This window comes from Anopheles coustani, chromosome 2, assembly GCF_943734705.1.
Source record: "Anopheles coustani chromosome 2, idAnoCousDA_361_x.2, whole genome shotgun sequence".
NCBI lineage: Eukaryota > Metazoa > Arthropoda > Insecta > Diptera > Culicidae > Anopheles > Anopheles coustani.
Genome location: NC_071289.1, coordinates 17,582,932 through 17,593,215, shown reverse-complemented (window position 1 = coordinate 17,593,215; position 10,284 = coordinate 17,582,932). Strand labels below are relative to the sequence as shown.

The 10,284-nt window shown below is 45.2% G+C and overlaps 1 protein-coding gene across 1 annotated transcript in view; it reads right to left on the bottom strand.

Annotated features, from left to right (window-relative positions):
• Window positions 1–722: 722 nt before the first annotated feature.
• Window positions 723–10,284, bottom strand: part of LOC131264011 (uncharacterized) — a 65,398-nt gene continuing 55,836 nt past the window's right edge. Inside the window, exons 6-10 of the mRNA XM_058266301.1 lie at window positions 9,131–9,297; window positions 8,926–9,045; window positions 3,433–3,624; window positions 3,206–3,341; window positions 723–2,079 (exon numbers count right to left, since the gene is read on the bottom strand). Of these exons, the coding sequence (XP_058122284.1) occupies window positions 2,028–2,079; window positions 3,206–3,341; window positions 3,433–3,624; window positions 8,926–9,045; window positions 9,131–9,297 (667 nt within the window). The 3' untranslated portion in view covers window positions 723–2,027. The remainder of the gene's footprint in view (window positions 2,080–3,205; window positions 3,342–3,432; window positions 3,625–8,925; window positions 9,046–9,130; window positions 9,298–10,284) is intronic.

The window sequence follows — 10,284 nt, the reverse complement described above, 5'->3', positions numbered from 1 at the left end:
TTTTGGTTGGTTGGTTGGATTTGATTTTCGTTGTGGCGAGTGTGAATTGTTGCAGCACGTTGCAGCAGAGCGGAGGAAGATTAATTGGATGGGAAGATTAAAATTAATCGAACCGCGCGTGACCGATCGAACCACGGGCGGGCCAAAAAGTCACAGTACAGTCGGCGGATTCCCCAACGGAACACGGAAGGAAGAGAGAAGAGAGAAAATGTGTCAGATTTCTTTCGGGTTTAGTAGTGGTTTTATTTAGGTGTTTGAAATGGTTAAAAATCAACAAGCATGCATGCGCTACTGGCAAAACAGCGGGTTTTGGTTCTATTAGAGTTGGAAGACAAAAAAAAAGGAAAGTAAATTCGGCTTGCCAAGTGAGGATAGAACGAATACGCGCCAAACTGTAGCCAAAACTGCATCGAGTAGTGTTATGTTGTGGCGAAACTAATAAACGATCATGCAGCTGCATTCGCGATCATGCATGAAGGGGGGTGCGGGCGCATTGATTTGATTATGGCTGTGTGAGTGTGTAGGTTGGTTTGCAATCGACGCAGGGAGGTTTAGTATCATATCGTCGAGGAGGATTGATGGAGGACGATTTCTTTCCCAAATTAAACGGCATCAATAATTATCCTTGCGAATCTAACAACCAACTCCTATCGAATTCCTGAATGGTGGAAAGGTAAGAAACGAGAAGAAAAAAAATGCACATACACACACTCATATTCGTAATGGTGTTGTTAGAGGAAAGAATTTGTTTTTATTGAGATTCTAATCGATACTGAATACACCGTTTCGTGCGCGGTTGTTTGGTATTTTACCCTGCAAACAGCCAGCCAGTTGTACCTACTGGCGAACCTCTGTACCTCCTTGCTACTGCTCGCTCGGCTGGGTTTTGATTTTCACACGCGTGTCTCCCTCTTTCTCTCTCTCTCGCTCTCTTCTTTAAATACTGACAATTCTAACAAATTTCAACAACAGTGTTTGTGCAACACTTTTCGCACGGGTTGCACGGGTTCGGTAAGGCTAACTACTCTAGGTAAAGAAGGCCGCCCCACGCAAGTCCGTGGGGTTGCAGTGAATTTTTGGAAGGAAAAAAAATATATATATATATATGTGGTACGATAAAAGATAGTGGAAAAACAAAATCAAACTAAACTAAAATATTATCTTTTTGCTTGTATCTGATAGAATAATAATAGTATCTCCCCCTCGCATGGATCACACCTCCAACGGTGGTTATGAAAATATGGTAACAAGTTTGGGGGGAAAAAAGGGAATCCGTTAAAGCTAACGCCAACGTGCGTCAGGTGGATTGAGTTCGAGGCTTAACAAACCTCAAAAATCATATAAGATTTGGAAAAAGGTATTCATTTTAATTCGCATACTTCAAAGTACGATGGGGGTGATGGAAACAAGAAACTCGTGCATGCTGGAAGGGGAGCGATTAACGTAAGTTTGAGGATAAGAATTAGAATCCGAAGCCTATGGTTAACAACAACGCCAGACACGGGGGCTGGGGTGTTGGCGGGTGGTGGTGGTTGTGCTGCTGCTACTATATGTGGCTGCTATATTCTGTCACTCTCTCTCTCTATCTATTTCTTGCTGGGCAGCTGCGGTTGTAAGTGGTTGTTACTGCATTTGATAACCCCCCGGAGGAGAGACACAAAGAATTAAAAAGGCTTAACGGAACAAAATGGCAATGAAAAATCAGGAGGCGATTGCCGCAAGTCGCCGCGCGCGTCCGGCTCCTCCAAAAAGAAAACAAAATGAGGGGTTTCATTCTTTCATTCGACCGAAACGTAACAATGCTCAACAAACGACTGCAAGAGAACATGCGAGAAGCTGTAGGCGCAGTCGTTCGTCCCGGCACTCGTCAAAAAGGTGCATGTGCAGACGAGAGCAACACGCAGCACTGAAAAAGCACGACATCTCGCACGCGATTCGTGAGCACAACGAACGCGATTTTTGGGCGCCGGGGAGGTTTCTTTTTTTTTAGTTTACTTTTGTGAAGGGGAACGGGAGGCTCTGTGTCTCTACTTTCTTTGGCGTAGTTCGGAATCATTACCGTGGTAGCCGTTCTTGTTTCTGCGAAGCGGGAGAGAAGAAATAGAAGAAGAAAAAAAAGGGTAGCATCGGTTAGGGAAAATCGGTACTTTAAGGGACAGAAGAAGAAGAAGAAGGAGGAGGGGAAGAAAAACAAAAACACACACACTAAGATTACGACGGCAACTAAGAAGGGTCGCCTAACAGGAGGTTAAGCGCGGGCGAGAGGCAACAACAAAACGGTCTCGAAGGTCGGTTTTAGCTCAGCGAAAGTGAATTGGTTAGTTGCGCACGGTTTTGGAACGAATTGTGTGCAGTTTTCTAAAACAACAACAATTAACAACATATTGCCACGAAACTTGTAGCAGAGCAAGTCGGTTAGTAACAAGAAGCAACTTATGCTTTGCATTCATTACCACGCAGGAGGAAAAGAACGACACCGATTTGTTAGTCTAAACATCGGAATTCGTTGTGACTTAGCACTAGAGGTTAGAGGGTCAACGAGATGTTAAAGGAGGCTCCCAACGGATGCACGATGTTTGTCGTTAGTACACGGGTTATGGGGAATTATTTGACGTCCTGTGGTTATAAACACATTTTCCTTCACTTCCAACTCTATGTACTGCTTCTAATATCAATTAAACCCACAGTAAGAAAGCGACGAATGAACCGCACAACGAATAAACTGCGGACGTGTGTGTGTGTGTGGTGTGTAAGGTGTGGGGTGGTGATGTTGGCGCTTCTGTTGTGACGGTAAACAATGTAACATGAAATTAAAAATGGAACTAATGGAGCTACCCTCCAAACGGTACAACATAATGGTTTCAAGCACGACGACACGAGTAGTGATCATTATCACGGAAGCGCTACAGAAATCAAAGACAACACTACAAGGGGACAACTAAGGGGGGCCGGGACATTTCCGGATCAAAGCTTACAAGAGAACAGGCGGTAAACAAAGCGTCAATGCGGTCGCGGGAACTACGGTGCCATAATCACGTTCAACAAATGCTCGAAAATTCGTGACACGCGTTGTGACACCGTTTGTACCTCGCGAACCCGGATGGGCTTGAGACGAGGGGGCCGGAAGGAAATGGTGAACGGAAGATGGTGGAGACAAAAGAAAGAAAAGGAAAAACGAAAAAGGAAAAGCAAACTGGTTACTTACTGGTCGGGACTCTGGTCGGTATCACTCTCCTCAATCTCTGTCTTGTTACGTCTTTTTTCGCATATTAAAATAATCGCACATAATACAACAACTTCCGCAATAATACCCACGAAAACGTAAAGTGCGGCGTATTTTCCTAAAACAAAAGAAATTGGAACTGCTGTTAGTATCGGTAACTGAAATTAAGATAAGAAGATAGAACGTCGAACAGTCCCCCGGAGGTGTACCTCTAACTCTAACGGTCATCGTGACCTGTGCCGGCTTGTTCGTGTAGTCGGTGGCATTATTTCGAGCCTCACAGGTGAAGTCGACGTAGTCGTCCAGCGTTATGCTTTCGATGGTAAGCATCGCGTTTTGCATGCCCGTCTCGTCCGGCCCCAGTACGACGTTATTTTTCGACTCGTTATAAGTAGTGTTGCCTAGAAAAGAAAAAAAATTGAAAACTATTATATGCAAGCAATACTAGTCATTTTAAATGTAAGAAAAATCAATAAGGTTGTTTTCTCGAGATAAAATAGTTTCGTTGTCACCAAACTTTATCGCAAAAGCAGGCGAGATGTTGTCTCTACGGCAACAAGATTTGAAATAGATCTTCAACTTTTGTCCCAATCGCATCAGATTTTGGCTCATAGTCATTTACTTTTGTATCTTGTCGAAAACAAGAAAATAAATCAGATTGTTGTGGTTTTCCTAGATAATTACACTCTCACAAAAACAATCATCGATAAAGTAATGATTTAAAACTCACTTGTGCCAATTACTTTTTACCGATTTCCGAGTACATTTTTATTTGCGCATTCAATTTTTTTAAATAACCAAAAATATGAACGTTTGTAAACAACCAAAACCACGACCAAACTTTTAATTTTTTACTAATGGTGCATAATTAGCATTTTTTACACCTTTTTATTATAGCATTCTCAGCACTAATAATAATCTTGATCTTTACATTGATTTGAAAAAAAAATTGAACATAGGGTCAAAATTTAAATTAGGCGACAAAACAAAATAAACACACGACAAATCCTGATGCGGTAGAGACTTACGAGTATGGTTTATTTTTTAAAAAAAAGCTTACAAGACAAAAGTTGATGCACAATTTCAATCACGGGTGGGCTAGGGACAAAGACAGGTGGGAAAGAGTCGATACAAGAGTAGAAAAAAAGGAAACCTCCATAAGAATCGAGATTCCACTTGTGTGTCGTTTTCTGTTTTATCCCCAACCACGTTGGGTTTCCTGGACAGCACAGACGGAGAAACGAAATATTGTTTGGTCCAGGGAGTGTTGACCAGTCACGTAATTCCTCTGGAATCACACGCCGGACGATTGTGACACGGGCAGCGCGCGCGCGCGCCCTCGTCCAAGAGCCGAGTCGATTTGCTCGATTTACTCGAGTATACCCACTTTGGCGGGTGGGTGGTTGAAGATGCCGACCGTGCCACCCAGCGCAAAGCACCCGGAAAGAGAAACAAAAGTCCATTAGAGCAGCAACGTCCTCGTGGAGTTGGCGGGAGGGAGGGAAAGGCAACGATGAGCTTTATTCCTTGCTTTCACGAACCCGCTACAAGACACTAAAAGGAAAACCCATCGGCCGGAGTGTGTGTCCGGAAAAAGGCGTGCTGTTGAAGTGTTGACCGAAGGGCAGGAATATGCTATGCCCGTGTGCCGTCGTGCGAATGGTTAGTTGTAGTGGTGGTTTGTGCGCTTTACAAGAGCAGGATGAGGAGTTCGATCGATTTGTCCATTTGTACCGCTGTTGTTATTGTTGTTGTTCGTCGATCAGCGAGTGGACTCCGGGGGGAAGTTTACTTCTCCTTACACCAACAACAGCCAACCGTGACATTGCCAAACGACGGTACGCCGGGGGTACGAGACGAAGGCAGGCGACAGCAGACACCTGAACCATCGCTATCACAACGCGCCATCTTCGGTGGAAGCCCGCGGTCGAGTTGAGCAATTTAATTTATGCTGCAAAGATTGCGTGACCGTGCGGCAGAGGGCGTTCATATTTCTACCTCAGGTCGTTCTAAATCATACAAAAATAATGGTTCCTACCGTGCTTTCAAAGGACAACGAACGAGGGCGATAAAAACCAGACATCCATGAGACCAAGTCGGGCTTTTCTGAAGTCTCGAGGAGCCCAATCTCGATTTCCTACCATTTACTAAACCATTTTCTTGATTCCCACTACTTTTTACTAACTTTTCCCATCGGTATTAAAAATGGCTCTGTTTGAACTTGCAGATGCTTTCCACGAGGCAATGGTTGCTTTGTGTTCGGTGATTTATTTTCGTCGCAAATTATCACGGTGGTTGCTGTGGCATCGGAATACATGGCTTGCTGCTTTATGCAGGAAGTTGTCCAACGAACTTGCTTCTTGCACTGTGTCCGAGGGCGAGTAATTTGTTTCCTTTTCCAGCCGGCGGAATGAGATTAATAGCCGGGGTCTTTCTCCCCCTCCATTCCTTCACATTTTCAGCGCACCTGGCAGCGCAAACGGTGACTCAAGATGTAAACGGTTTAAAAACGGTCTCTGCCAAAAACAACACAGTCTGACGACGCTGCACAGGAGGTTTTCCAATCCGTTGCTTCACTGCTAACCAACGTCCTCGGGGTCTACGGGGTTTACAGATTCTTCCGTTAGCTTGCCGAAACTGACCGAAATGTCATACTCCGCAACCGACCGGCCGACGACAGGGGGTCAGTAAATATTTATCTCCACGCCGCTCGGAGCGTGTATGCTGCAGTTGTTTATGCGTTACCGTCGGACAACAGTGTTTTTTCCGGTATTTAAAATTTACGTTTCTCCATAAACAAATCGACTTTTGTGGTTAGTGTTTTCCTTCTTCTTAGTTGACCATGGGCGTGAGATGTGGATGGATTTGTAATGTTTGTTCTCGTTGCACCTCTTTTGCTCGGCAGACACACCCGGTGTAAGTTGATGAAACATAAATTCGATCAGTTTTTATGATCAGCCTCCCGGTTCGGTGAAGTTTCGGTTTGAACCACTAGGTATTTGAATCTGCATAGATCTCAACTGCTTTAGCTGTCAATCATCTTAAGCATAGGTCCATAGGTTCATCCCCGCGCGGATCCTTGCGATGGGGAGCCGGAGAAGATCGTAACAGTTTGTTTATTGTTGGTTTGATTAATGTTAATCGAATCTGTCCAATTGATGGCTTTTGAAGCGATTCTCCCTCCACGCCGACCCCCTCCCTTCACCCGGGGTGTAATGGACTGGTGGGTAATTATTTTCCACCAAAACAAATCAATGCATAAAAACGTCCGGCGTTTCGGAACACGCATTTGCACATTAACTTTAATGTTCTTGTTTCGCTTCATTTTTTTTTTGTGTGTTTCTGTCGAACATCGATTCACATCGGAATGTTTAGAAAAATATTCGTTTAAAGACTCGCCCCGGGTACAGTTCATCTATACACCCCCAAGCCAATGATGTTGTTTTTTTCTCAACCATTTTCTAGCACCGTTGAGTCACCTTCCTCGGCCTCGGATCGATGTCCCCGATGTGATGTAATTTGATTCCATGATTAAACGAGGGGAAAGGGAAGAACAACAACAAAACCAGTCTCCTCATAGGATAATCATATTGAACGGAGGAGGGTTTCGTGGGTGGTCGATAAAATATGCCAAAAACGACCGACACACACAGACCACCCTCCCCTCCGCGCCACCCATCCCCGCCATCGTTGTCGAATAAGTGAGTGCGATTTTTCTGTGCCAGCGCGTTTGAAGGCGGCGAAGGAAACGCTCGATCGACGGCAAATCAAGGACATAGGACGACACCTGAGCGAGTGGCCCTAAGCCCTAGCCCAAGCCCCGGCTGGTGTCGTGGTCGTGGTATGCAAATGTGGAGCACGATGGAAGGGCGAAGAAGAAAAATGGTATGAAATAATAAAAATCCACAAGCATACGAGGGCTGAGCGAGGGAAAAAAACGGAACAAAATTTCCAACAACACAACGTGGCAACCGTCGCAGCTGAAGCAAACCTGTCCCGTATGGGACACTAACAAACCATACACACACACACATAAGGTGGGTATTAAAAATAAATTTTAAATTAAGCTGATAATGCTTATGAGAGCGAGTAGATACCGTTGGGGACTATTAATAGACACGGTAGAATATTTTCGTCCACCGGCGTCCTTTTCCTCCTCCTTGGTCTCGACGGCCGATTTCCCTTCCTGCGGCTTCCCTTCCAATCGTCGGCCATGCGACATTATTTGTTGGCAAGCGAACGCGAGAGTGTCTTTTGCTCGAAGAAGCGGTTGTGTGCCGGTTGTGTGGGTGCGCTTTGTGTTCCGCCGTGCAAAGCCGCTTTTCCCTTCGATGGGGTTGAAAAGCAACACACAAAAAAAAAATTAAATCATTTCCTTTCTTCAACCCCGCAGCGCCTCCGTTCGTTTTCTGCGTTCCAGCATAAAAATAGAGCGACAATATAATGCTTTTAAGGTGAAACTGAAAAGACACCACGGCACATATTTTCTAGCAACATCCAGCACACCAGAGGCTGCCCGGGGTTCGTTCCTCACGTGGCCCCAGCAGGCGGAGGGGGTTAGGAGGAGTTACAGAACCGACCTCATGGCCAATGTGTCACGACCGACGGCGATTGGCAATTTGGGACGGTGGTTCCTCCAGCAAAGGGAGACGACGAGCTGGTCGAGGACGAGGAATGCCAAAGGAGTTACATTTCCGCGGCCAGAAAGAGAGATAAAACGGCAAAGAGCAATAGAATGGAACGGGTTTTTAAACGGCGGAGACAGTTTTCCATTCACCGCACCTTCGGTTTCCTTTTCTTGGCCTGCTAGTTTATGGTCTAGCCTTCCATTCCGATGTTTATGGCCTTATTGCCATTTTCCGCCTTGACTTTTGGTGGCAGAACCGGTGGAAAACTGTGGAAATGGGGTGGGATATGTTCGATAACCGTCCGGGTAGAACAGGCCATAACTTAACTCTCACGAGTTTGTATCGATGAAAAAATTAACTAACTCCGATAGAGCAAAAACCCCAGTGCCAAAAGTATTTTCTATACATTGTGATAAATCTTTTTATTCTTGACGCAAAAAAAAAGACGGAAAAACAAAACACATTCCATAATTCACAAACATCACACCCTCGGGCATCGAGAGTGGAAATAAATCTTCCAACGGAGACGCAAACCGCGACACACAACACAATGCTTGTGTTAATTAGCACTTTAAAAAACCAGCACAACCACTTGTAGCACTGTCGGTTTCTTTATTTGTACAAACACTAATGCAAATAAATACTTTTGCTTAGCAATTATTTTTAACAAACCAACAAATGGTGCGTGCTACACTTTCGTTCGCAGCACCCACAGCCCGGAACAAGGCAAGAAGAGAACGAAATCGCACCCGTCCGTCATCTTTGGCAGGCACAAACAGGGAGGAACAGGGGGGAGGGGACAAAAGTGAAAAGAAAAACCAAGCAAACGCGCTTTGATGATGCGCAAACTGATCTCGTATGTCATGAGTGACCGAGGGAAAAGATTCGGGCGAAGAGTAGATTGGTTTCATTCCGTGATCAACAAACGATGCCGTCGGATTGACATGTTTGTTGGCCGTTTTACGAAAGAGATACGGTCGGTAGAGGCGATTTTTGTCGCTGAAACCGACTGAGAATTGTTATAAATAGATAACTAGCTCTCCACCTACTTCTCCACCTCCTCCCGATACTTACCAATTATCCAATGAATCGTGGGCTCCGTTCCGAGAGCTATACAGTGGAGCGACAGCTTCTCGCCTTCCACGATGTTAGTTTTGCTTACTTCTGAGCTTTCAAATTTAACGAAAACATTAGCTAAAAGTATAGGAGAAAGGGTATTATTATTATAAGGGTTATTGCGATCGTCGACACTCGATGTCGAGCCCGTCGATCTGCTTACCAATTACGTTAAAAGTTTTCGATTGCTTCAAGGCAGCTACGCTACACGTGTACTGGCCGACGTCGGATTCCAGCGTCCGGGTGATGATGAACTTTCGCTCGGCCTCCAAGAGCTTGAAGCGACCTTTCAGCTCGCCGATTTCGTTTACATTTGTACCGTTTTTAAGCCTAAAGAAACAGTGGTAGGGAGAGAGAAAGAGAAGACAAAAGGAATGAGTTATATCGTAATGTGGTTTTCTCGTGCATCGTGTTATGGTACTGAAATTGATCTTCGATAAAAGGAATGACGCGAAACGACGCGAATGCCCCGAACGGGGGGAGGGAATACGATATGGAGATACTAGCGATCTCCTTTTTTTTGTTTTGGGCAGGAAATGGGGTCGTTTACGTCAAAACCACCCAACACGGGAGACTCGTTCCAAACTTTCATTTACGCTCAAATTTCATTCGCCCGTCGTCGGATGTTAAGTAGTTTGAGCATCAATTAACAGGAAGCTGTTATTAATGGGCGAACCTCCCGAACCGAACCGTTGGGGGGGGGGGGGGGGGGGGGGGGGCACTAAAACCCCCGGCGAATGGCTTGCTGACGCGCAACGATCGGATCAATCAATGGGCGGATGGGAAAGATGTAAAAACCGGACAAAAAGAAACAGGAAAATCCTACTGTACCCGAACCGCTTGCTTTCCGGCCAAAAAGCTACATGCTATCTGTATTTTGCGTTGCGGGAAGAAACATCAAACACATCACCGGATCGGAAGATATGCGTCATCGGAACGCTGCAGCGCCCTTTATTCCCTCTCTCCCTCCCTTTTTGCCGTATGACGCTCGTCCGAGTTCCGGGCTTTCCGGGGGAAACATTATTATTTAGGTCAAAAGTTGTTCTTACGTCGCGCGCCCTACGTGGGACGATTTTCTTATCAAAGTATTCGTTGTCGGGGGTGGTGGTTTGTTTTTTTTTTTTAAATAGGAGAGGAAAAAAACCTCAAACCCGGGGTTGGTATGCGGGAAAAATCGTTCAACCGTTTACGTGCTTCTCGTCGCTCTGACGTCAGCGTTTTTCTACGCAGGGTGTTAATGAGATGTTTATTTGCACTGGTCTTGTAGTGTGGCTTTTGTTTCTTTGTTTTACGTTTGTTTATGGTTTCTTGCCTTTA